The sequence below is a fragment of the Hirundo rustica genome, chromosome 20 (genome assembly GCF_015227805.2).
Source record: "Hirundo rustica isolate bHirRus1 chromosome 20, bHirRus1.pri.v3, whole genome shotgun sequence".
NCBI lineage: Eukaryota > Metazoa > Chordata > Aves > Passeriformes > Hirundinidae > Hirundo > Hirundo rustica.
In genome coordinates this window covers 1,962,401-1,990,326 of record NC_053469.1, presented here as the reverse complement: position 1 = coordinate 1,990,326, position 27,926 = coordinate 1,962,401, and the positions used below count along the sequence as shown (strand labels likewise).

The 27,926-nt window shown below is 44.7% G+C and overlaps 1 protein-coding gene across 2 annotated transcripts; it reads right to left on the bottom strand.

Annotated features, from left to right (window-relative positions):
• Positions 1-34: 34 nt before the first annotated feature.
• Positions 35-10,544, bottom strand: STOM (stomatin). Of its 2 annotated transcripts, XM_040083572.2 has the most exons (9): positions 10,403-10,544; positions 6,800-6,903; positions 5,865-5,937; positions 4,868-4,950; positions 2,937-3,140; positions 2,337-2,471; positions 1,714-1,894; positions 699-824; positions 35-615 (listed from the first exon to the last, which is right to left on the bottom strand). In XM_040083572.2, the coding sequence occupies exons 1-8, from the start codon at positions 10,449-10,451 to the stop codon at positions 700-702; spliced, it is 954 nt and encodes a 317-aa protein (XP_039939506.1). In that variant the 5' UTR covers positions 10,452-10,544; the 3' UTR covers positions 35-615; position 699. The 2 variants fall into 2 exon arrangements, with proteins under 2 accessions (XP_039939506.1, XP_039939505.1); XM_040083571.2 differs by having other exon boundaries at positions 35-824.
• Between the last annotated feature and the right edge of the window lie 17,382 nt (positions 10,545-27,926).

Sequence of the window (27,926 nt, the reverse complement as noted above, 5' to 3'; positions counted from 1 at the left end):
TTTGTTACGAAGAAGAAAACATTAAAGAGCAGCCGTGGATCCCGCGTTTGAACGCATCTTAGAAACCAAAACCTTCTTTGCACAGACTTTTTACTAAAAGGTTACAGAGATTCCTTTGAGGAGTTTGGGACTGCTTTGCTTTCCCGTCTTCAGAATTATATGCATTTGAGACCCCGATAAACAGTATTTTACTCTTTCAGAAACTCACTCATTAGTAAACAGCATGTTTTTTATTCAGGATGAGAGCAAAAAGCATCTTGTGTCAACAAGAATTCACAGGGGTGGCACCTGCAGCAGGAGCAGCGGGAGTTACAGGGTGACTCATCTTCCCTAAGGAATAACTTGGAGCTGTGCTGTTGCTCTGTTTCCCACTCCAAGTGCCTGAGCACAGCAATGCTAATTATTCCAGCTTTGTTAACTGATTCTCCTGCTCTCAGCCAGAAGTAAAGCTCAGCTTACACGAGCTGCCACCTTGACAAACACAGAGTATATTCCTTTGGCGATGCAGAGGAAAACCTGCCCAACAGACAGGCAGAAAAGCAACAACACTTGGGCATCTCCTGCCAGTGACAAAGGCACAGCGTGTCGAGGCACAGGTACCCAGGCCTAAAACACCTGTAAATACAGAGCTGATTGGAGCAGAAAGGGCATAAGGAACAACAGGGACTTATGCTGGCCAGTGGGAGAAGGGCACTTACATCACTGATCTTGGGGTTTCAGTTCCATTGCCACGTCCCAGAATTTAAAGATGTCAGACTCAGTGCTGGTGGCAGCCTGACGAGCCTTCCCCATGCAGCCTCCAAATCTTCTCCTATTTTTCTGGACTACAGAGGTACAAAACAAGAAGTTTAACAGCTTGGGTTATGTGAGCCGAGGCTCAGCTGCCTTGGGGATGAAGTGTAAGCCCTTATTGACACAACAATCACTCCAGGTCTGCACAGAGCAGCACCAACAGGTAAAGCACCAGTGCAGCACCTTCTGTTAAACACCAGTCCTTCCTACTAGTTACAGACAAGTCATTTCCTAGAGAAAAAAGGTTTAGGTCTGGATAAAATGCAGTACTTTGGTTTTTTAAAAATTTTTTTAGGAGAAACAGATACGAGCAGAGGTTTTTCAGTGCTTTAAAGCAGTGTAACTCTGTGCAGCCCCAGCTCCATAACAAGAGCAGCCCATCAGTGACCACAAGCACGTTGTATCCATCACTACGCATGTTTGTGCCATTCCTCGGTGGCAGAAAGACAGAAATTTCCACTAGCAACTGTTTCTCATCAAGGGGGACTGGTTTAGAGAGCACGAGTCTGATTTTCAGGAGTCCCCAGGACACTTTTCCACTTCCCTTGCAGGGCTACAGACCCATTTTGTAGAAGGAATAATTCCAAATGTTGGATCACCTCTACCACAAGTGGTTTTCTATTCTATTTGAAAAGGAGGTTTTGGATTAGAGGTGTCCCATCCAGGACAATGTGGATAAAATTTATTTAAGATCACAACCTGCTTGTATGCCCTCTGAGAGGCTTTCAACTTCAAATATTGCGGTTGCCCACATTCACAAACATTACATACAAGTTCTATAACACACTCAGTAAAACAAAAAGGTTCCTCAGCAAACCCACTTTGCTAACACTGCCACAAGCTACACTACACAGGGAATTCAGTGCTGCAAACATGGGCTGACCCCGAGCTCGCCCCTCCCGAGCCTCTACTCCTTCACACCTAGGAGGCCCTGCAGGATGTTTATGGGCAGGGGGAAGACGATGGTGGAATTCTTCTCAGCAGCGATGGTGGTCAGGGTCTGCAGGTACCGGAGCTGGAGAGCAGCGGGAGACTCCGTGATCACCATGGACGCCTCCTTCAGCGCCCTGGACGCGTTCATCTCGCCCTCGGCCGCGATCACCTGCGGAGGCAAAACCGGTGAACCTGAACTCATCGTGCACAGGAGGGGCAGGGAATCCAGGGGCTGATTACAGCCTAGGCAGGTACCAAAGGCACTGCCCAGCACCTGGCAAGTGACCTGCCCTGGGCACGTGCTTTCAGCAGGCACAGCCCACTCCTGTCTGCTCTCCAGGCCCCAGTGCCTGGTATCTTCCTATCCAGAATGCAGGATCACAAAAGCTGGCATCAGGTCTTGAGGATGCAATGCAAGCATTTATTCTATCTTCAAAAGCTTTTGTGTTTCTTGCAGCACTGCCTCTCAAAACCAGAGGCACTCCCCACAGATAGCTGAAAATACTTTCTCCCTCAAGCTGTACTTTTTTGTACCTACAAGGGCTTGAGAGGGAATGGTGTATTTCTTACTTGGGAAAATCCAAATCCAGCCCCCAGGTTGATGTCATTACCTTGGCTCTCGCCTCCCGGGCTGCCTCTGCTTCTGCAGCCATGGCTCTCTGCAGCTGGATGGGCAGCTTCACATCCTTGATCTCCACACGTTCCACCTTAATGCCCCAGTTGTCTGTGGCCTCATCCAGTGTGACCTACAGAGCAGGACAGGTAAGTGAAGCCACACACCTGGCTCAAACTGATCCCCAAATTCGAAGAACGACCAAAAAACCAAACGAATTCTTTTCAAATTTTCACACTTTCAGGGCTTTAGTATTTGAGTATGATTTGACAGCTCTAAGAGCACAACTGTTTTAAACTAACAAAACCCCCCAGTGCTTGATTAATGTATTGAAGGAATTCTGTGGCAGTTTCCTTCAACAATGAAGGACTGACACAAGGATCCAGGGAAGCCCTCCTCTCCTGTATCCCTTGCCCCACTGGCCCTTAGTGCTTTAGTCCCTCATTCTTGTTTTACAGAGTGCCCCCACAAGAGATCCTTGCCTACAGCTCCAAATCACAACCTATCACTTAGAGATAAAATAAATCCACGCCTTTAAGTTATCCATGGGATTGCTGCTTAACCTGCTGTTTGATGGATTGTTCCAGGCTGCTCATACCTGCATGCTGTGTGCAATTTCCTCACGGTCAGAGAGGATCTCAGAGAGGCTTTTGGTGCCCAGGACATTCCTCAGGGTGGTCTGTGCCAGGAGCCGGGTGGCTGAGTCGGCGTTGGTGATGTTTGCCACGGCCAGGGTGGCATTCTGCACCCTGTAATAAACCACTCCATCCACGTTAATTGTCACCGAGTCCCTGGTCAGGATCTGAAAAGCAGTGGGGAAAGTACAGAATATCCCATAAATGCCAGGTTAATTATTATGACAATCACGTGTTTTGTTTTACTACACCAAGTCCTGTTTTCCCACTGTCTTGAAAACAAAAGTCCTTATGCACATATGCTGCATGTGAACGTGTCCCAGTGTTCACAAACCTCCCAGTACAGCTCTGCAAAGCTGAGACTAAATATGGGATTAGAAACTTCTCAGCGAAAAACACATTCCATTAGCTTTGCCCTTATGTTATTTTTAACCCACTTCCTCGAATTTACAGAGGGATCTGCAAGTCATACCAGTGACAGGAAAAAGAGAAAAGGCAGAAATTATTTGCTCTGGAATTCATCTTCACCTGGGAAGGTTTAACCAGTGATTGTGGCAAGGACCAGGCAGGTCCCCATGCTGCCTTTCAGAGGTTACACAGGGCTGTGTGAGGCAGCCTGGCAGCAGGGCTGTGGGGACTGTGCTGCACAGCTGCAGCCTCCTGGGACGGGAGTGTGCCATGCACATGGGAGCTCCGAGAGCCAGGGCCATGCCCAGAGCTGCCCTCGTTCCATGGTGCACAATTACCTCCAAGATTTACCTGCTCTGTCCCTTCCCCAACTACCTCTTTTAGCAGGCTTTTCTTAACACTAAAGCTAAAGAATGAGTAGCACGCAAATATCGTGTTGAACAAATAAAAATGCATTTCTGCCTCTGTGTAAAGAACACAAACTTAAATCCACAAGCGTAATTTAATTGAGTCAAAAGAAAAACCGGATTACTGATGACCTCACTAATGGTACATCAGCAGCTGCAAGCACATTCTGCCTGCCAGTGATTAGGTTTCTCCCAATTACCCTTTAGAGTGTACCAGGACAGCTGCCATTTGTCTCAATCTACAACTAACCACGAGCAACACACCCACAGGCAGATGTGACAGGAAACAGATGCACGACACAGGTTGCATGGAGCATCTCTGTCTCACACAATGCACCCGATACACACGTGATGCAGTTATAACCAGCAGGATACAATTGTTCACTAAATGATTTTTAGAGGGACGGTTGGGTTTTGTTCTTTTGTTATCCATGGAGTTGGCAGCACTGAGTTCAGCTGGCTTAATGCTCAGGAGACATTCTGCTACAAAGTTAGGATGTCCAGGAAAATCTGACTGGAAATCAAAGTGATTTTTTTTTGTTCTTTAGGACATGCCACGAGTGGCAGCATCCTCATCATGATCCTGTGAGGGCAGGGCACAGGAGCCACGTGCACACAAACCCAGCGAAGGGAGCTGACCACCATTCCCCCAGCTGCTATAAACAGCATCTGATGTATATAGCAATCTCATCCCCTTACTTGAGCCAGTTTATACATGTAGATAAATTGGCACAGGACAGATCCCTGCTGTGCCTGGAAATTTTCCAGATTTCACAGAAGCAATTAGGGAATGTTGTATGAAACCCAGCAGCCTTCGTTCCAAACCCCTCCCATTCCAGCTCTCAGGCAGTATTCAATTATCTCATTTGATCCTCAGAGCATCATCTGTTTTCTTTCAGTGCTCTTCCCTTACTGGATGACATTTCTAAGGGATGTGTGTATTCTTCACAATACATTGCACCTGCAAGGAATCTGTATTCAAACTGCATGTTATCCAGTACTGAGAGGGGAGAAGGAAAAGCAAAGTGCACAAAATTCTGCAAGTACTGTAGTAGATGCAAAGGCAAATGCAAACTCACCTCCTGAGGAGGGATATCAAAAGAGATGGTTCTCATATCAACTTTGATGAAGCTGTCTGTGCAAGGCAGGACAAAAAACAAACCTGTGCCAAAAAATCCATTCAAGAAGATGTGAAAATGGGTCATTAAAACAGACAAAACTTGCTAATGCAATAAGCTGAGATCCAACCATTGTGGCTGTGCAACTCCTTGTGAGGAGCTCAGCAGCAGAACACTTGTTAGTGGCTTCCAAACCAAGGTAAGATTTTCAAAAAATGCATGCTGAGAAAATTTAATTTGTCTGGGTATCGCTTACTTAGAGATTTTTAACATTTGGAAATAAAACAGTCGCAGAACTATTAACAGCTACTTTAAAAATGTCCCCCATACAGTTACTTGTGGGGCCTAATTCTGGCAAGCATCAACCTCCTGCCTTCTGTGCTGGTGGTTCACTGAGATTCTTCAGCTTTACAGCAATGTGGAACATTGCAAAGCCTGGGTGAAAATGAAGGACGAAGCCATTGTCCCTTTCTGTCACTTTCATCAGCAGGAGCAGCAGCTGAAAGTAACATTCTTGCAGATCCCAGAGTTTCTAAAATGCACAGGCAACTTGTCAAAACTATCAAATACTCTGCTGGCTTCTGTTACTTTTGAAGGACATCAAGGCTTTTAGACTTATTGGGTTTAACTGACACATCAAACTTCTTTTTTCAAATAACTAATTTGAAAACTCCCTTTACATTTAGTGCTTTTGATTCTGCCTGCAGATCATACATTAACAAAGGAGAGCTGGGTAAAATTAAGTTTGCTGGCTTCTCAACCCAGAGTATGAATCAGAACTTTATGGGCTGGAAGAGACCCACGAGGCTCATAAAGTCCAATTCCTGTTGTAACACATCCCCTCTTACTGGAAGTAACAGAATTCTTGAGAAATCCATTTGCCACTTTACTGCAATGTCTCTACACCATTATTGTTTTGCTGATGACTAATTGGAACAAATTGCTATCCAGGACATACCTGGTCCCTTTGCTCCCCCTTTCAGGATGCGTCCAAGTCTGAAGATGATGGCTCGCTCGTATTCCTTGATAATCTGGAACAGATTGTTGGATGTCACACACAGGCTCCAGAAGTCACATGATGGATTCCAAATTATGCACACACCAGGCTAGGACAGTCTTGAGTCTCAAATTTAATATTTACATTTCTCTACTGGCTGCTTTTGAGAATTTTAGCCTAAACTTTATTGTCAAAGAGCAAAAGGAAAAAACCAGGACAATAGTCCACAAGAAATATTCCTCAGACTCCCAACAGGATGGCACCTGGGCAGATCCAGGCACCAGCAGCAGCTATCAGGGGTATCCTGGCAACGACACAACAAAGGGCAGCATTTGTGACCCAGCAGGAATTTTTCCAGCTCCAATTCTGATACCACATCAACCGAGCCAGGAGGAAATAACTCCTCCTGCCTGGAAACTGCAAACATCAACTTCAGAGTGATCACAGACAACACCGTGTCTTCAAATGTGTCACACACAGCCACATCTAGGTACATAATTACAGATTTCTATTTACATGCTTCATACTTAGACATGTGATATACAGGGGGAGAGCTCCTTAAAAAATAAAATATGAGTTCTCTAGGAGTAGTTATGGGTTCTTGCAATTATTCTGATCCTTCAAATGAGCTTATTTATTAATGACAACTGGGCAGATGTAGTAAAAATGTCAATGCAGGAATTCTTTTGACCAAATATTATAATACCACTTTTATTTTTGCTGTGAAGATGAATGCCCTGAAGGGCTGGGCTTTGCTATCTACTGTCTACTATAGCTCAGGAAAGAACAGAGTTGGATTAGTTTTTATTTAGAACAGGTAAATCCAACTGAGAACAATAATAGCCACTCTGCTATTGCTTAAAGTTTTAATGCAACTAAACAGTGAACAATTTTACCTTTATGCACATCCATATTGATATAGGAAATGTAAGGACAGTGAACACAAGTGAGGTGATCACCAGGATCCATCCACACACACCGAGGCCAGTATTGTCATCATCTACAAAAGAGCAGAAATGTTCACTTCTTTAAACCCAAGAGTGCCTAATGAAGTGCCTAAATTGGATATTTATGTTGAATGTTGCTTGAAATAAGTCACTGTTAGCACTACTTCTCTGGCCAAATGCATTAGGTTTAGATCAGAAATCAAATTAGAAGCCAAATTCGACTTTGATATTCACCGGTCTCTAAGTTGTGCAAGATGGCTGAGAGCAGAAGGCTGTCCAAGCAGCAGTTATGCAGAAGTGTACCAACACTGAAGTTTCAATTCCCCAATGCCTTTTTCTCCCTGGGTTTTTCCAGCAGAGTGACTTGCAGGCAGCAGCGGAACTTGTGTTCCTTTGTTTTCTGAGAAGTCAGAGGAACTCATGTAAGGAGTAAAACACAAATACCCCACAGCCTGCCAGCTCTGGGACATCACTGTTGGAACTTGGGTTCTGTTCCAGCTAGCACTGGTGCAGATCTAAAGAAACCACAATTCTCAGACCTGTTGGATCTGGGAAGTTGGATGAGGTACAAGATTAGCTGGAATAAAGCCTCCATGAAGAATTTCTTGGCCAGAAACTCCTCACACCTTATTTCTCTGTCAGGAGAAGACACCAGCTGAGGGGAACTCTGGGATCAACTAACGAGCTGGTGGTTTCAAAAGATACCCAGCCAAAGCCATGACAAAATGTGGGCTGGGAGGCATTCACAGAGCTACAGGAAGTTTCTTATCCTGCCAGCTAAGACTCCTAACGAGCTGCCAGGAGCCTGCTGCCAGGCAGGGATGTCCCAGGGTGACACTCAGCACACACAAACATCACCTTCCTTCTCTGGAGATTTGGGGCTTCATGTAGAAGTCAACCTCAAATGATGTCAAATTTCAAGACTGAGCAAAGAGGATGCTTTATTTAACACCAGTGTGTTGTGTTTCACAAGACAAGAAGGGAGAGGGATGCTGCCTTGTGGAAAACTGTGAGATCCAAGAAACATGCCTGGACCTTGTGAGGTGAGCTGGTTCTGAACCATCTCATCTCAGCACTGGGATAACTTCATCAAAAGGCAATTATTGTCTGATTTCTCAGTGAGACTCAGTGACATCCTGAGAGCAGCCAGCTCAAAGCACTCACCTGGGATGGACAGAGGTGGTGCAGAGGTAACGCTGCAGCTCCTGGAGGTGATCCCCATCCCTGCCCACCCCACAGGCTGAAAACAATCCCTGCACTAAGTGATGGCTGACAGTATCCCTAAACCTGCCGCTGGAATTTTCTCCTGAGCTAAAAGGCAGGCAAGCCCACACCTTGGATTTATAGCCTGCTGTGGTGGGCAAATCTGAGTAGGCAACAAAAAAAAAATGCAAATATTCTTGAGCAACCTCTTCAAGAAATAAACCACAAGGAGAAAGAGTACTAAAATAATAATAATAATAAAAAAAAAACTTAATTGAATCAGCCTTCAATGCCTTTAAGGCTGACTGGAATAGTCACCGTTACTTTAACAAGAAATTATCACTTGGACCATCAAACTGTATTAAGAATTTATAATACACACTTAGTGCTGGAGGCTAAGATGGAAGGGAAAGTTCTCGTTACAGCTTGAGGTGAGGCACATGGTTCATTTGTGATTTATTTCCTTCTGCAAAGACTCCACAATCCAAACAAGCACACTACTGTCAGCAAAAATGTGCCCTGACTGAAAACAAAACAACAATTTCAAAGTAAACTAGATGTCGTCACAGATGCTTCTCAGAGCATTTCACATGGGAAATACCCAAAGTTACGACATCCAATAACCAAACTACGTCTAATGCCACTTAGTCCGTATTTTATTGTGACCACATGAGAGTTGCAGGAAGAAACCTCCTCAGCAGCGTGTTCAGGAAAGGCTTGCAGAGACAAGACTGCCACTGACGTGACCATGGCGAGGTATTAATAACGAGCATAGTTACACATGAAATGCAACTCCCCTCCAAGGATACCAGAACCAACATGTGCCATTGGGCATGAGGCCCAAAGAAATCCACAGTTATTTATACAACAACTCACATTACCCAGCCAAAGGCTTCGTACACAAAGCCATCTTACAAATATATTTCCTTCTCCGGTTGCAAATGAGAAAATCATAAAATAAATCTGGGCTTTTCCGCTGCCTGTTTCTGAACAATGGAAGTGACAGGGAAACATTCCAGCTTACAGTGAGTGAAACTTTCAGTTGTGCTATCTCAGTGCATCTCCAAAATGTCCTGAGCCACATCACAACCAACACCTCTTAACTGGAAGGCCAAACCCCATGTCAATAAGGATACCAAGAAGTAAAAATTCAATGTAAGTCATTGCCCCACCTGAAGATTTCTACCACTTCCTCCAGTCACACCTAGACAGGATATGGCTGCAGTAAAAAGCCACAGTAGCGTCAAAAAACAATCCTTACGTTCTTTTTGTTCTCACTTACTGGTGCAGCACCCCAGGGATTGCGTCTGTTGACCCTGCTTGTCATTATTTGCATAGTTTTCCCCTTAGAGATCCGAGTTACTGCACAGTAAAGGAAATCATGCACCACAGAAACCCACCCGAGTTACGCCACCGGGGCGGCTCGTGGTGATGCTCCGACGCGTTCCCGAGGGCGGTGTGAGGACCTGCCGGCAATCACCACCTGCGGCCACGTCACCCGAAGGGCCAGCGGGCTCAGCCCCGCGTTGGCCGGGGGCTCAGCGTTCCCCGTTATCCGGGGATAGGGGCTCAGCATCCCCCGTTATCCGGGGCTCAGCATCCCCCGTTAACCGGGGCTGGAACTCAGCATGCCCCGTTAACCGGGGCTCGGGACTCTGCATGCCCCGTTAACCGGGGCTCGGGACTCTGCATGCCCCGTTAACCGGGGCTCGGGGCTCAGCATCCCCCCTTAACCGGGGCTCGGGGCTCAGCATCCCTCGTTAATTGGGGCAGTGGGCTCAGCATCCCCCGTTAACCGGGGCTCGGGACTCAGCATGCCCCGTTAACCGGGGCTCGGGACTCTGCATCCCCCGTTAACCGGGGCTGGGGGCTCAGCATCCCTCGTTAATTGGGGCAGTGGGCTCAGCATCCCCCGTTAACCGGTGCTGCGACTCAGCATCCCCCGTTAGCCGGGGCTCGGGGCTCAGCATCGCCCGTTAACCGATGCTGGCGGCTCGACATCCCCCGTTAACCGGTGCTGGCGGCTCGACATCTCCCGTTAACCGGGGCAGTGAGCCCAGCATCCCCCGTTAACCGGGGCTGGGGTCGCTCCGGTGACCCCTCGGCAGCCGGGGCTGAAGGAAGCGGAGGCTGCCCGGAAAGCGAAGCACGACCGCTCCTCGCTCCTCCCGCGGACTTAACTTTGGCGAAGCATCTTCAAACTTTGCGACTAAATAAAGCAGTAACTTAAAACCGAAAGGAAAAAGCGGAGAGATAAGAGAGACACGAAGGCGCCCCGAGCGCGCGAGGAGCGGCCGCTGCGGGGCCGTTTGGGGACAGCCCCCTGCCCGCTCCCCCCGCGGCCGTTACCTGGCGGCCGACGGGGCTTCTGCGGTAACCCCGCTTCGTGATCTGCCATGGTCGCCGAGCGCCTTCAGAGCCGCCTGCGAGTCCGTTCCGCGTCCTCTCAGAGCCGCCTGGGAGTCCGCGCCGCGTCCCTCGTCCCCTCTGCGCCGCCTCTGCGCCGCCCCGCCGTCACCGCCACCGCCACCGCCCCCTCAGGGCTCCCTCAGCGCAACCGCCGCGCGCCCGCCCCGCCCGCGCGCCCCGGGCGTGGCCGCTCGCGCCCGCCCCCGCCGCCAGGGGGCGCCACAGCCGCTGAGGGCGTGAGGGAGCGGCCATATCGGGAGCCCCGGCAGCGCCGCCCGGTTCGGGGACGGCGGAGAAAAAGCGGCTGGAGGGCGGCCGAGGGCGGCAGGGAAGGCGGGCAGGGCAGGAAAAGCAGGAGGGGAAGGCACGGAGTGAGCGACCGGACCGACGGGCAGCCATCGCCTGACGTGAGTGAGCCCCGAGCATCCCCTCCCCACGGGAGCAGCGAGGAAAGTTCCAGCTGCCCTGGCCTCGTGTGTGGTTTAATGTGAGGATGGAACAAGTGTTCCGTGAGGTTTTATTGCTTCTCTTCCCCACACTCTCTTCTTCTCACGTGGTGAGTTGATATCTTTCATCCCTTTTGGAAGAGGCCGCAGTAATGATTTCTGCAGCTTTCCTTCAAGGTCCATCCACAAAGTCCGTGGAGAAGCACATCATACACACACAGGCATTGCATACCAGATTGTAAAGATTGTTAAATTTGATAAGAGTTCCAAAGTTGAATTCTATATTAGTGTGAGTTATGAGGTCTAGAAATAATTACTGGCTATTCTTTAACCTTTATTTCTCTATGGGATGTTGGTAATTAGTGGGCACGTGCAAACATGCATCTATCACGTTACACTGCATACTGACAGAGTGCAATTTCTTCTTCTTCATAAAACACATCACAGCCTATAAACAAAAATGGTATTAGACTACTAAAGTAGAGATATTTCTTTCCAGTGTTGATGTTATTCTGTGTTAAACTCTTCCTTGGAAGAGCCTAAATGGACAGCCTGACCTTGCTGTCCATTACGTACCAGAGGAGCAAAGATTTTGGTTTGGTAGCACAATTGGTTGAGGCATGAGGTAGGAGTGGAGCTGAATGCTAAATGTAGTCGTGGTTCTTGATGTCTCCAGGTGACAAGAACAGCACTGGAGAACGGCCAACACTTTCTCCAGTGTGTGTAAGACCCCTCATGAATACTCTTGCTGTTGCTGCTGTGAACGCCTCCTGCCACACTTGTGCCAGTTGATTTCAGACTGATCCAGATGAGCAGTACATGAAACTAAAGACTAAATCTGCCTCGAGATCCCAGAGTGACCTTTTAAAATTCCTTCTGTCCATTATCTTTACTCACGTTTGTTATTAGTACATTTACAAGGGCTGACACCTGCTGTTCTCGTATTAGTAATTCCTCAACCTTTTTGTCCTATTATCTACAGTTTTGTGAGTTTTACCTATGCTCTGTATGTATTAGCCCTCACACGGGGCTATTTTTTCACACAGGTGAAAGGAAGGGAGAACCTGTGAGCTGTCCAAAGGAGAACTGATAATCATTCTTTGCTCAAGCTGTCACCTGCACGCAGCTGGCAAATGCCACGAGGAAACTCACAATGCAATGTGATATTTGACCATAGTTTGTAAATATCACAATGCTGCAATTGAATGAGAATCCGTGAGATTCCATGGGCTGGTTGACCTCAGGATCTTCTGGCAAATAGGCTGGTTTAGAGTACATCAGCATCGATAAGGAAGGAAGGATGTGCTGGAAATGGGAGGGACAGGCTCCGTGGAAAGAGTAGATAAGCTGTGAGGAACCCCTGTCACTCACAGCAATTTTGGCACTAGAAAAATCTGAGCTGGTGCCAATAATAAGATAATGGTTCTATGATTCTATAGGTGCTTTGAAAATTTATACAAATTGTTCATTAAAATATGTACAGCATGGGTTTACCTTGTTTCAGCAGGGAAGAGGAAGAACCTCTTCATTTCCCCTCTCTAAAGTAAAAAATAAGCAGTTAAGACCATTCTCCTCCCCAGGCTGGGAGCCCTGGTTCAGCAGTCTCTCAGCAGCACGCCGTGTACTGATGCACAAATTTATGTTGGCGTTTTGCTTAAAGAAGAGGAAGCTGCTCTCTAATTTTAGATGGGCCTGCATTCCATTAATTTTATTCTTTGGCTGTTTGCCAGAGAAGTTGGAGCAGCCCCTGGGTGGGGTGGGCAAGGACACCGCTGCCCTGTGGGGCACTGCTGCCATCTGCTGCCATCGAGGTGCTCTTCCACAGGGCATTTCTCGGACACTGACCAGCGGCAGAGCTTCCCTTCCCCTTCCCGTTCCTCTTCCCTTTCTCCTTCTCCTCCCCTCTCCTCTCCTTCTTTGCTAAATAATAACTTCAGAATATCTTCTCTCCTAATTTTTGGTTCAGTAACAAAAGGAAATAAAACTTGGTTTCTGTCTGCCTAGAAGAAAACAGTGGACTTGCGAATTGATTTATTAATCTCTAGGTCACATGAAGAGGAACATTTCATTGGATTTTGGCTTTCTCATTTCCCTAAGTCGGTGCCATTTCAAATATGGGAATTCTGGCGGCAGGAACTCCTTGGTACTGCTGCATAGTGAAGCCTGGTTTATTTGACCTTTCTTTGAATTCCAGTGTGTCTGGTGGGCAGTTAATTGGAAGGAGGGTTTGTGTGACATGTATCAGCAGACACAGAAGGCAATAGTCTGCGCTCAGGATATTTATTCACGTGTGCTTTATTAATGGGATTTTTCTGTAGTGAACCAAGCTGCCGTTAGATGTCAGCAGGATATTGAGCACAGCCTCTGCTGACAGTGTTTGAAGCTTGTATTGGTTGAGGAGTATTGAGTGCACTGAGTGTGGAATATTCAGTTTCAGAATTATGTTTGGAGCTGGCTTATTACTCTAAATTTTATGTGAAACCTCAGTTTTACTCATGCTCTTCTAAACACAGGAAGTGCTGTGTTCTGTGAGGTTCCCACAGGGATTAGCCATGGCAGTTTGGTGGTGAGGTGAGGTGTGGTGGTGTGCCTTATTTTAGCGTGCTTTTCCCAGTTTACAATACAGTTTAAGCAACTCTACAATTGTTTTCCGTTGCTGTTTGCCATTCCCTGTTTTGAAGGGTGCATTTAAGTATGTCAGGACATCTACTGGGTTCTTGCTATGTACATGTTTAAATATTTTGTTGAATTTTTAATTCTCTGGAGAACTTTTTTCAGTTTCCTTATACATTTCCAGTAGGTCTGTCTCCATATATTTTGACTTTAATGTTAAAAGCGCTGCTTTGAATCAGTTTCCCCCTAAACATCTAAAAGTAATCAAAGCCAGAATGCAAGTCCCACAAACATTTCCCACACTATAACAGCCTGCATTTAATTTAGTTGGCTATTTTTATATCATGGGACTATTTGTTTTCAGTGGAAGTAGAGTATGTATATGTTGAATAATAATCCCAAAATAGGGATGTCCTAAAATCAGGTTTCTTTAAACAGAGTAATTTCTCCCACATTAAAAGACTCACTGTTTAAAATAGCTTTGAGTCTGGGAGGTTCATTATGTTGTTTACCCTTAGAGAATACATATGAAAGATCATTCAGAGCAAAGCTCATCCTGAGGGAATCCCGAGTTTGGGGCTGCTGTACATGGATTGAACAGGAGAAAGCAGGGGTCACAGCAGGCTGCCTCCCCTGTGGGGTGCTGCTGCTGGGGGCTGTTGAGCTTTGAAACAAATCCTTGTGCAAAATAACCTGCTGGGGTTTTTTTCCTGATTTATGATACTTTCCCTGTTACAAATACCAAGAAAATCTGGCCAAATTTTCAGCAAATACTTCTATTGCCAAACTAGCTATGAGTATTACAAGTATTTTAGAAATCTAGGAAATTCTACTCTATTAACTCCTTTGAATTCTCCCATACATCCTCTTAAGGGATATTCAGGTCCACAAATACAAAGTCAAATTAAACTGTCCTTCCTGATGGTATTTGCTTACAGAGAATGTTTTGGAGATAATTTTTGTTTTCTCGAGTGTTTGTTGTGGTTCAGTGAGGCAGAGGACTAAGTTTTCAAGACTTGTAGCAGTCTAAGAGCTCCTCCAGCCCTGGAGCCCGTTTGGGGGAGGGGAAAAGAAGAGAAGGGGATGTAGGACTTGTAAATTTCCGAATTTCCCAGATCCCTCCAGTCAGTTTCTCTATGGAGAAACCCTCCTCCTATTTCCTATGCTGGTCGTGTGCACAGAGCCTTTACTTGTCATTTCTGGGCTTACCCAAGATCCATCTGGGCAGCCAGGGCTCTTTTTGATTTTTCAATATAATGATTTCTTTACTTCTGTAGCTTTGGCAAAAGAGAAAATTTGTGTCTGACAAAACAGAGAAAGCCTGAGGTAACACACACAAACCAAGCAAATGTGCTAGAACAAGTCAAAGTCATCAAGGTGCCTCAAAGCTGCAGTGGAATGTCACTGCTATTCCAGAAACCCAGGCTCAGAAGGAATCCTCCTGCATATGTCACTGAAATTACAAGTTTGTCTCACACTTAGATAGCCTGGGGGGTTTAGCACTTGTAACTGCTCCATCCTGGAATTAAGGAGCAGAGCTGCATTCCAGAGCACTGGCATGCTTGAAAGATTTAGTTGCAGAGTAAGGGATTATGCTACTGAAAAAACAAGATACTGAAGGGCTGTACATTTCACTCTGTGTATTTAATAGTCCTATATTTTATACCAGAATAACTGTGCGAGACACTGAAAGCAGTTCTGGACAAACAATACAGCCTAAAACTGATGATAAAAGTAACAAAGCTCTGGGGACTTTGTAATAAAAATGTATTTTACGTTTCTGGCAGCAGTGATTAAACTGTACTGGATGCAGTAAAAGAACCAAAGGAAATGTTAAGAAAATGAAGACAAACATTTATATTCACTTTTATTGACAACAAGACTGGCTCTGAGCTGGCGGTCAGTGTCAGTAAACTCTGGAGAGTCATATATTTGTGTCAGAATATTCCTGAAATGGCCCAGTCCTGTGGTCATCATTTGCATGACAATATTTTTTCCATAGTCAGGGTTCCTATGGGGTTCAGATATCTACAACAACCTTGACAGGAGATTTTGAGTGCCAATTTTACTGGATGACCAAGCCCCACCATTTTCCCTGTTGTTCCCCTGTCCAGGGCAGCTGTTGTTCTTCTCTTGTCTTTTTATAGAATCATAGAATCATTTATGTTGGAAAAGACTTTCAAGATCATCGAGTCCAACTGTTACATGAAATGAAAGAGCTAATTGGCATTTTTGAAAATCTAGCATTAAGTAAAGCTGAAAGTTTAAGAACAGGTTTGATAGAGAAACCGAGAGCCCCATGATGTGTTTCTATGGAAACTCCAGTTTAAGGTTTTATCTGATGGATTCTAAAAAGGATACAATCTGCCTCTTTTTGGTGATTGGGTAGACAGAGGAGAAATACAGCAAAATCAGTATTGCAGTGATCTTTGGAAAGATAGTTAATGAAGTGCTTCAGGATGAAAACTGCTGTATAAATGAAAGGTGACATTTCTGTCTTAATCACTGCCTTTAATGATGAGATTTTTAGGACAGATTGCTGGAGAGAAGCTGCAGCTCAGCAGTCAAAGTACTGGTGTAAGTTTCCATTCAGCTGCTGTTGCTGAAGTGTTGGATTGTCTTTACTGAGTGTCTGAGCATTAACTTCTTGCTTAGAGTTGGTCATATGATGAGGGCATTTCCCGTGCACATCTCCGGGCATTTCCAGTCCTGACTCATCACATTTCTGATTTCCTCATTCTCTGCTGGTAAATGTCCACCCTGCCCTGCTGAGCCACATCCCTTCAGTCCCAGAGTCTCCACAGCTCTGCCCATGGCCTCTGGGTTTCTCTGGTTGTTGTGGAATTCCAGAGTGATTTGGGTGGGAAGGGAACTTAAAGTCCATCAATGGACTGGGCCAGGTGCCTCCAAGCCCCAGCCTGGCCTTGGACGCTTCCAGGGATCCAGGGGCAACCTGTGCCAGGGCCTCCCCACCCTGACAGGGAAGAATTTCTTCCCAGTATCCCATCCAACCGTGCCCTCTGTCCATGGGGAGCCGTTCTCCCTTGTCCTGTCACTCGAGGTGCTGCAGCACCCTTTGCACACACCCTGTGCCACGGGCTGTGCTAACGGGGCCAAGGCTGTACAATTTATTCATCGTATCAGAAGTGGGACGGGCTGGTCAGAGATGAAAGCTTTGATTCACTGAGCCCCTGTGCTATTTCTGTCCATGCTTTTATTCACTAGATTTCACTTTCTTAATCAACACAGATCAGTTCACAGCCTTAGAATTCATTAAGCACCATCTATTCACCCTCACTTTCTACCCGATCTTTCAGAGACTGATTCTCGCTTAATCAAGTTTGAGTTCAGAAGTCAGTGGCACCTTGTGCCAGCTGTGGTTAATTCCCTCACAATTCCATGGCCATACAAATGGCTTCATTAGCAACATAGCATATGCTCATGTTTAGAATTAGTTGAGACTGAGACATCTCCATCTTTGTCTTCTAATATTGACTGCTAGAGCAAGTGAAATAACTCATGTATTTTTACTTGTGCTCTAATGAGTTCAGGAACTACTTAGACTCTTTTACACCAAGTATAGATTCACTTCTGAATTGATGCTTTAAATAGAAGAGTAATATGAAAAAGAGCAGAAATTTATTTCCAGTTTAAGGAATTTTCTTTCTTCCCACCTCCTCAGAAAACTCAAAGCTACCTGCAGTTTCTTTCCTCTTGATTTGGCTCTTCATCTTTTGTTGAACTGTTTCCCATGTTTGCTGCTTCTTTCCTTTGGGGAAATACTGTTGCACAAGTAAAATGTGGGATATAATGTAAAGAGCACTGTTTCCAACAGCAGCTACCAGGCAGCACTAAAGCTCAGTATTTTTCATTCTGACACAAGTGTTTGATACTGGAAATGAAATATTTCTGCTTTGGCTCATTTGATTTGTTCCTTTAAATAGATTGAGTGGAGTACACCAGGTGTTTGGAGCCCTAGCACAAAATAAAAGGAGAAATTAATAAGGGTTTAGATAATTTTAAAGATAGTGAGAGTGGTTTAATGGGAGAAAAATTTACTTTCCCCATTGTACAAAACCAAACAGAAACAGGCTGGTGCCAGCAGCTGAACAATGCAAAATAATGACTGGCTTTGTGAGGCTGTTCAAACCAAATGACTGAAATTATCCCAATGACGTGTTCCCAGTTCAAGAGATAAAAATGAATTCATGAGTATCATGCATTTCTGGCCTTCAGAATCCCACTCTCCTCTCACTTCTGGCTGCATTCCCCCAGAATTTGGGACAGCAGTGCAGAGTTCTGGAAAGGTAAATTGCTGGCAGAGGGTTTGAAAAGGATTAATTATCACCATGCCAAACTAGAAAAGATTTCTTTTCCTTCCTTGATTTGTAATGTGGTTGCAGAGACCGGCAGCAGACTCCAGGTGAAATCTCCAAGCCCAGAGAGGTCAGCTTTATTCTGCTCATTCTGCAGGTGCTTGAAGAGGAATTCACATGGATTTCAGACACGTTCTAGAGATTACTGACAAGACTCTCCTAAAGAGAATCACTGGTCTTAACATCTGAGCTTTTCTCTGAGCAGCTCAGACACCCTGTCTTGTGACAAAAGGACACTTCCTTAGCATCCAAACCTTCTGTGTTTACTCTGTGTATTTTGGGAATTGTACTTACACTATCAATATGGTTAACTACAAGTCCTGACTGTGCTGAAGTTGCTACAGTAATTCCAAATATATCGTTTGCAATATTCTACAGTAGAACAGGAGAGCTACAACAAACGGCCCCCCAGGGCCAGCGGTAACATTGTTTGAAAAGAAAACAGAAATGATTAAACTATTATGGCCCCTGACTCTCTTTCTCACTTGTTTGACAGGATCTGGTTGGTTAGAAGGTTAGATAAATTGGATGGCTATGTTTAAATTACAAGATACGATGATAAACTTTCCAGAGGATATTGCTATATTTAGTAAATCTCTCTAATAAAGCACTGCTTGTAGAAGCTTTTACTCAAGCTTTCTTTAGGGCTGTCAAGACACTCTTTAGTCAGTGACTTTTATTTCTTGTCTCTATGCAGTGTTTGTCGAGCAGCTGATTATCTGCTCATAGAACAGTTTCTGGTGTGCTTTGTGAAAGAAATATTTTATTTTTATTTCTGCTTCAGCAGGACAATTTCATATTGGGTGCATCTGTTCTTATTAGTCATAGCTAAAGTAGCTCGAGGGAGCCCCACAAAGCTGTATAGATTCTTTAAAAAATTCTGTGACAGATATATTGCTTTATGACTCCCCACTGGGCTGATTTTTGCTATTTTCTGAAACTTATTTAGTAGAAAGCCTTTTTTTAGGGTTATTACTGTTAATTATTTTTCTTAAAGTAATAAGATGCTATTTTCATTTACAACACGAAAGAAGTCTGGTATATGCATAAAACATCATAATCTGACTTCAGTGCTATTTTGGTAGCTTTTTTTTTTTTGGTTGAACTAGATGAATTAGAAGCAATAATTTTTTGTATATATGCAACGTGGATGCTCCTGAAAAGTGTGTGGTTTATTGTATAAAGTCTCTTTCCTTGCATTTAAACTCAAATCAGTTTCCAACCATTGGACAGGGCCTGGTTTTAGGAATAAATCTCTAAGGTACGCCACAAGCCCAGAGGGAATGGTGCTGTAATTTCAATAACAGTAAGAGTTTACTTTACATACAGAGGTATGGTTAAAACATTCCAAATGGCAGCATAAAACAATCCCTGACGTCGTCTGCTCCCTCAGGTCCTGTGACGTCTCTTTGGCCTTGTCTGGGTTCTGCTCATGAAGGGTTTCCCTGGGCACAGTGAATTACCCTGGGTGTGTCAGATGTGCCCACGGTGCTGCGGCGAGTGAGGCTCAGCCCGTGAGGTGATGTGAGAGCCAGGAAATGGATGTGGCTGAGAGGCAGGGGAGCCCTGGGGAGCCCTCTGGGTCAGTGTGCCTCACATCCCTGGGATGGGAGATTTCACTCCGAGGATCGCTCCTCTCACTGAGCAGCTGCTGCAATGCGCCCCAGCGCTCCGTGGAACTGCTCCATTGTAGCTCACAGAGTGCATTAATTCTGCGAAGTGCTGCTGAATTCTCGGGCTGGCAGTCTGTTATTACACCATGCTGCAGTTTTACTTTAATGTGCTTCCACCTCCAGGAATGGTGCTGTAATTAACAGTATGGTGGATGTGGTGTGTGACCCTCTCCGTGCTCCGTGCTCCCAGCGCAAGTCCATTAATTTGCTGATTGTTTGGTCCTTACTGATACTCCACCTGTTCGTGTTCTGTTTGCTGCTGTCTCCGGGGAGGGGGCAGTGATGTGAATGTGCCTCCTCACACAGCAGCTGAAGATGCATTTCCTTCAAAGCTTGCAATTGATTTCTTAAATTACTGTTTTTGCTCAATTTGTGATAGACTTGAGGTCTCGTTCCTTATTAAGTTGTTGTAGAGCTCCCTGTGACTCTGGTTAGACTGGAATCAACACGGACAATGGGGGAAATCCCTCTGCTTGCCTCTCCTTTCATCCGCAGGACTGTGTCTTAATGGCTTGCAAACTTTCTCAGCTAAAGTCATCTCACATTTGGAAGGGATTAATGTTTCTATTTCTTGCTGTATGGATTTGTCCTTTGACTTTTTCATGTAGGTTTAAAACACAATGGAAGTGCCTGAACAGTCTGTCCACAGAGATGCCAGTTACACAGAAGTAATTAAAGCCGTGCCAGTGTTTCCACTATAAAATGCATTTCTCCAAGTTTTATTACTCGGCTTCAGTAGTTTGTTCTTGTAAACAAGATGTACACTCAGACAAATTGTTTTGAAATGTGTTTTAAATGTCCCTTCGCAAATTTTTTGAGCTGTAACACAACTGGGGAGAGACCTGAGCACTTGGCTGAGTTTTTGCTTTCATAAATCACAGAGAAATATATTATTTTTCCTAGTGAAATGGTGCAACTTGTACCTAATGAGCCTCACTGCTGGTGGGGACATTAGGCTTAGCATTTGCTTCTACTGCGATTTCAGGGAAACATAAAAATGAGAAACTATTACTGTTATGCACAGATTAAAATTTCTACCTAGGCCTAGGTAGCTGTGGGGCATGACTGAATGTTTCCATTCTTTCCCCCTCTTAATTTACAACAACAAAAAAACCTTTACAAGACTTTATGGCACTAGAGAAGTTACAAAGGCTTGAAGGAGAAAAAGAATGTCAGTAGGTTAGATGTTAAAGACTGTAATGCTAATGATAAATATAGCCCAATTAAATTGAGCCACAAACTTTTCCAGCAGGTTCTATCCTGCTTTAATGGCTGGGATTTACTGCCAGCAAACTCCATCTCCTTGAGACTGATATAAATAGAGACATAAAATGTCAAGCTTGACAAGTAGCATTTCATATCAGGCGTTGTCTTGCTCATTGTGTTCTCCAGTCACTGATTGTCCTTTAATACCAAATTGTAAACCCACCTTTTCAATCAGCTTCAAGCCAAATGTTCTCTATTATAGTGCAACAACCTCTGCAGTAAAAAAGATTTTGGCTCTGCTGAGCAAAGAATTTTCCCTGTGCACAACACACCCCATCTCTGGATTTCCATGTTGATTTTAAATATAATTTGTCATTATGGAGATTTCTTCCCATTTCTGTTGCTCTTGAGTGCAATCATAACTTTTTGGTAATGAGAAATTATTTTCTTGCTTGCAATTAAAAAAGAATAGAAATACGATCTATGTCAGTGCATAGTTTAAACCTGTCTTAAAGTTCAAGTAATTTAAGTGTGCTCTTACAAGAATGAGAGTTTGAAGAAGAGGGGACATCTGCAGCCCGTGTAAATACCCATAAGTGTTTGGGATTATCAGAACTCTGTAAGGGGAAGCTTCCCAGTCTTTACATTATGGAAAACATGGAGAGAAATTCCCTTGAAGAAATTTAATGAATTCAAATACTCATGTGAAAATCAGTATTCCAATTATTGTACAAACCAAGAAGAGGCAGTGATCTTCTGTTGGATATTGGAAGTAGAAGGGAGAAACCCCTAAACAGTAGGAAAAATACACTGTTCCTTTGGGGAGTGAGAAAATGCATCAGTGAAGGGAACCCAAGGCAGGCATAATGCAATACCTGATGTGGCTGAAAGGACAAACAGACAGTTTTAGGAGCAGGGTGTAGGAATTGAAGTGCAGAATATTTGCACTGGAGCAGGACTCGGTGACTCAGTTGCTGTGGAAGGTTTGTCAGTGGGAGTGCAGCAGAACAGAAGGTCAGGGCACGATCCAGAAACTGCAGAGCAGAGCAAGGTGAGGAAGCTGCAAAACCTGGCTGTGCCAGAGGAAACACTCAGCATAATTACCATCCCAGTTTGTATTACATAACTTCAGAGGATGAGGTCTGCATTTAATTTATGAATGGGATACAATCTGGAAGGATTTGGATGTCTTCTTCCTTCAGTCACTCACACTGAATATGTAAGTGTGCGCTCACAGTGCCCTGTACCTCAGCTGAAATGACTGCTGGTTGTTAAAAATAAATTCAAGGACGAGAAGTTGACTTCAGTTAAAGATATAAGCAACAAAGGGGTACAGCTGTACTGGGATAGCATTTGGACTGCCATGGCCTTGATACCTTGTTCGTGATGTTATAAAGTGTTGTTGTAGGAAAAGACTCAAATACTCCTTTTTTTTTTCCTTGAGCTTATTCTTGTATACAGGCTCTGAATGGGAACATTTCCTGAGTGGTAAATTCTATTTTGCTTTTGTATCTTCTGTCTCCATCTCTGCCATCTCATAAAATGTTCATTATGTTGAGCCCAAAGCGACTGAGATGAACTTTCTTGGGATGATTTGAGCTCCACAACGAAGCCCAAGATCTAGGCACTTGCCTGAGCTCATAGCTCTCAGCAAACAATTGTAACCTCTGAGGATCTGTAGTGCTCCTCTGAGTTTGCAAAGTGCTTTGAGACCTGTGGATGTAAAACATTGTGGAGATGTATTGTTTATCTGGTTTGTAAGTATTGATGCTCAGAACTACGTTAGTATTTTTAAAATTAGGCTGTGGTGAATCAAAATGGTAATTTAGCAGTTTGTGGGATTGCAGTTTGTGCTTCTTTGGGGTACAAACAGAAGAGGCTGTAAAGATACTTCAACCCAATCCTGTATATTTGTTTATTTCATCCTTAACCTCTCTTCGTCTTGGGAATTAGTACAGTGAAGTACATTTCCGTGTTTCCTGAAGTAATTTGCCTAAAATCTTCTACACCTGATGTCAACCGTGTTTGGAACTAATGAAATAGAGTAGCAGAAGGTTCCTAATTTGCTTCCGTGCTTCTTTTTCCTGCCTCCTGTTCAGACAGGTTAGCTCTGAGGTCAAATCAGGCTGCTCAAGGCTCTGTCTTGTCTGGTGTTGAAATCAACCCGTTTCGGAATGGTCAGGGGACGGAGTATGGGAGGAAATGAAGATGTAATCGCGATTCATTTCTCGCTGTGGTGTTTCTGTTCAGAAGGGATCTTCCCGAATCCCCCACAAGAGGGAGTTTCAGACTTTGCTATGGGGAAACAAAGGCGGCACCAAAATGCGCGACGAGCGCTGGTGCACAAGCTGGTTTCTTCAGATAATCCCAGTTAAAAGGGCTTCATGCACCCATTTCCATTGCCCCAAATCCCAGGCTGAGGCCGGCAGAGCTGTTCCCATCATTGCTGTACTTCAGCTGCCGGGTCTTTTGGGAGGAGCTGTTCCCTCGTGTCTCCATGGCCAGGATTTAGGTGGACTGTTGTCTCTGAGTTGCACTTATTGCTGGTCATCTGTGCAGTAAAGGTGGTTGTGCAGCTGAGGAGCCTTTGGAACACACGTGGGTGCCACTCTGTCACCCCAGGGTTGCTGTGCAGCCGCTTTTAGGGAACAGAGCATGAGAGGAAAGTCCTCTCGGCGCTGAGGACCCTCACCCCGCATGGGCACTGCTGAACTTTTACCCTGGAGAGAGATGCAGCCCCCAGCTGTTGGTCAGGGGTGTTTTCCACCCTCTGGCCAGCGGGAATCAGTCCCAAGGCTTTGCTCAGTCAGAAGGAGACGCAGGGATGGATATCAGATGGGTTTGTGGCCTTGAACGGACAAGCCAAGTAAATGATGCTGATTGATACTGAAAGGCTCAGCTGTGAGGAAGCCAGGAATGGGTTTGCTCTTCACCCTTCAACTGAAACTGTTCCCCACTTCTGGGTGCTTCCAGCATGCTCAGGAAGGTCAGAAACTTAAGGGCAGACTTTGAAAGTTATTCTGAGCAATTGACTATGAAAACAGGGCTGTTATTTATTCTCCTGCTAAAATTATTTGTGCAGAGAGCGAGACAGAGCACAGTTGTATCATGCCAGCCACCTTTGCTGGTTCTCAACTGTAAATTAAAGTAAAAAAAAAACTAGAGCAACTTGAGTTTAAGTGAATTTGAAAAACCTTTCCTCAGGATGAAATTAAGGAATAAAGGCAGAAGTCTGTCTCTACAGATCATCTCTGAAGCACCAGATCCAAAAAGGGGCCTGTATTGGTAAAAGCTAACTGCTTTTAATCTATTGTAAGGCTGCACTCTGAAAAACCTTCTGGCTGAATGATGCATTTACTTATGTTTAACCAGGAAATCCATTAGAGGCACAGAATAGATCTTCATTTCAGGTTGGGTGAAAGGAAATCAAGGCTGAAACACCAAGAATATGTGGCAGAAAGCTAAGTTAAAGAAGGCAAATTAAGGAATTCAAAGAAGTATGAAATGATTCAAAGGCCAAATGAAGGCTGTTATGAAAATAGGATATTTCTGATGACCCATATATTGTTCTGCAGTCCCTATTCAAACTATCATAGTTTTGGGATCACCACCCAATGATTATTTGGGACCTGTGTAAGTTCTCTTGCATTCTTTTCCAGGGAGAAAATGCTGCCTTCTTGGACACATATGGGGAACAGCTTTTTCTAAGGGGCTTGCTCCAGTTCCCCTCAGAATTCTGCATCATGAAGGAGGACTTGTGTCCTTAACAGCATGAGTAGGCTGCACAGTTTGCTACAAGGAGTAGCTGTGAGCTCAGGAAGGTCTCTGTAACAAACACGTCTGTTTTCATATGGAGACAAACATAATTACTTTCAGCTTAAGTGCCCTTCCTGCTTAAACTGCTCACTTCATGTTGATTTATGAGAATGGGTCTTACGTATCAAATGCAAATGATACTCCTTGAGTGTCACCTCGATCCTTGACATCAAAATCATATTTCTCTTGGGTAAAAAGAGTGAGGTTTATTACAGGTTAAGTCTCACTAGTGCTGCTCTTGTACTAGAGTGAGGTCGTGCTCTGTGGGAAGGAATTGGATCCTCTTCTCGAGCCATGCTCCATGTCTTCATGCAGTGGGGTTTGTGGGCATGTTGGAAGGGTATGGCCCACCTGAAACCTTTGCTTCTCTTCTTTGCTTTCATTCAACAGCACAGCATCTTTTACTTTGTCCATCCTCACTTTTTTATAAAGGCAAATAACTTCCCGTATTTATTTATAATACATCTAAAACCAAAAATAAATGCTCTAAACGCATTTTAGAAATTCTCGTTTTAAAATATGGAGCATATTTTAGAGAAAAGCCAGCACAGATTCTGTGGTAAATCAGTTTGTGAGATTGTATGAAGCATTCTGTAACTCTGCAGTCAGTCAGTGCAACTCAACATCTTTTCTCTTTGTTAAAGAGAATGCTCAAATCCATTAGTTAATTCAAGCTGAATAAACTCTGTGGTGTGCCAAATACTATAAAAGGGAATATTGAATTGTTCCTTGGAAAGGCCCCTAGGATCTGTCATGTCCATTCAATATTTTTTTACTAAGATGCAGATATGCTACTGTGTCTTTATGAACCATCATAATGTGAGGTTTGTTCTGTATGACCAAGTAAGAATATGAGCCTGATGCTTGCTCAGCTGACAGCACTTGGTGGATCCAGTGATTGTGCTGTGAACTGCAAGGTCCCGAGTTCAGGCTCAGTCTGCTGGTGACACAGTTCTGTGTGTGGGTTTGGGTTTGTGACCTCCTGCTGCAGCAGTTCAGAGCAATCCATTACCCCTGGAGTTTTTCATGGCACTGCCACTCCAGCTCAGCCATGTGGCATTTCAGAATTACACAAAGCTCAGCTAAAGGGCCTGGAGTGAAAGCAAACGTGGGAGTGCCAGTGGTGTGCCTGTGACCCTGGGGTGCTGGGAGTATGGGAGGTGTGCCTGTGACCCTGGGGTGCTGGGAGTATGGGAGGTGTGCCTGGGACCCTGGGGTGCTGGGAGTATGGGAGGTGTGCCTGGGACCCTGGGGTGCTGGGAGTATGGGAGGTGTGCCTGGGACCCTGGGGTGCTGGGGGTATGGGAGGTGTGCCTGGGACCCTGGGGTGCTGGGAGGCCTCCAGAAGTGAATATTCACATTTATCTAACTGATAAGGCCCTATCATGTCATCTGTTTGCAGAACAAATCCATCTTGGCTTGCTGCTTCTCCTTTTGCCCATATTCTGCTCAGCCGGAGTGAAGGCACAAGACAAGGAGCAACGAGCAATGTCTCTGAGACAGAGACAGAGATGCAGAAATGCAGAGGCACTGGCACATCCCTGGCCTCAGCTGTTCCACTGCGAGGGAAGAGATGCTCTGCAGTCTATCATTGATAAGGACAGATGCAGGGACACTTCACAGGTATGATTTCTCCATGTTTAATTTATGCTGCCTGTATTCAGATAGTGAAAGATCATCCAGGGAGACCTTTTTGCCATTGGAATAGCAATGCCTTTTCTTTCCAGCCTTCTTTGTGCTTTTGGAAACTTTGCGCTATTTTCTGTGACTGTGTGCTACCTTTATATAACCCAGGTAATATTTCACAAGCATTTCAATGGACAATGGTGCTGTCAAGGACTGTGGTGCTGCTTCTCACGTTATATTGCTAAGCAACATACAATACAGCAGCATGATACCTTCTGCAGTTGGTAAGGAGTCAAGCTCCAATATTCAGTAAAATTATTCTGATCTACTTTTCCGTCACACAAGAATCCACTTATTTCAGCGCTTAAAGATTTGTATAATTAGTAACAAAATCATACAAAAGTTAGATGTTTTTGAGGGTTTATTTTTAATTTCATGAGTTAAATATATATATATTAATATTTTTTCCTAATTACCCCCAGAGAGGTTAGTCTTAGCTATTTTGAGATTGTGTGGCTTTCGCTGACTTTGACTTACTTTTATTAAAGTACCAGTTAAGTAAAATGCTTCAACTTTGAAGCAGGTTTGTTTGCTCACTTGCTTAAAATTACAGATGTGCTGGAATACCTCACTCAGCATGGACCAGCTTGAGGGCAGAGAGGAGATGTCAAATCTCTGCTCAGATCCACACAGATATTTCATAACATCTACCTGAAATACAGACTATAGTATTTGATAAGGTGGAATCTCAGTTCTCTCATGTATTCCAAACTCCTCTATTGAAAGCCAAGTTAATGATGAATTTGAAAAGATCTGATCACTTTGTAAATTCACATCTGATGTTTTATAGTGGAGATCATGTTTGTCAGCTGATCTCATCTCTATAGAAACAGATGCATGTTTTTGTTTATATTGGTATTTTAAATAGTTCAATAGGACCGTCACTCACAATGTCAACCTCCTGTGAAGGGGGCTCTGTAAAGTATTTCAGTAGACCCTGAGAGGAGAATTGTGGCATCTGGAGATTTAATGAAGCCTTTCCTGTGAGCTATTTCCCACTGGCTTTCAGCAGCCATTCCACTTGCTGGCCCTGGGTAAGCAAAACCCTCATGTTGCTGCTATCACAGACTGTTTGAACATTTTACTCTTAACATTAGCCACTGTGATCAGGATCAAAGGAGACTTTGTATTCATCTTTTATCTTCAAGGCTTGGAGCACAAGGTCAAATTCAGAGTTATTGTCAGTAATGAAATCACGAACTGTGCCATATTGAGCAAGGCAGGATTGGCAAAACCAGCGGTGTGGAACAGAAATGATTTAGGTGCTTCCAGGAGGGACTGCTGGGAACAGCTGGGCTGATGTGGTGGGAGGGAAGGATTTGGGACTATGAGAAGCTGTCTCTCAAGGAAAAGCTTGATCCCCTGGAGGTGGTCTCCCCTGGCTGGTGTGGGGTGTGTGGGTGGGAATGCTGCTCCTCCAGTAGCCAGAATGGTGCCAGGACCTCTCCTTTCCGTGAGTGCCAGCGTGCCCCCTGTGCTGGGTCTGCATGGGAGGGAGACAAAGCCTGTGTCTGGGAAACTCGCTTCTTCCCCATGGATCTTTGTTTCTACGTCCTAATTCTAAAAAGAGAGACCGAATTTTGGGGAGCTGTGTACCTCTGGAGGGAGACTTAGCTCTCCAGGTGGCATATGGAAAAAAATACTGGCT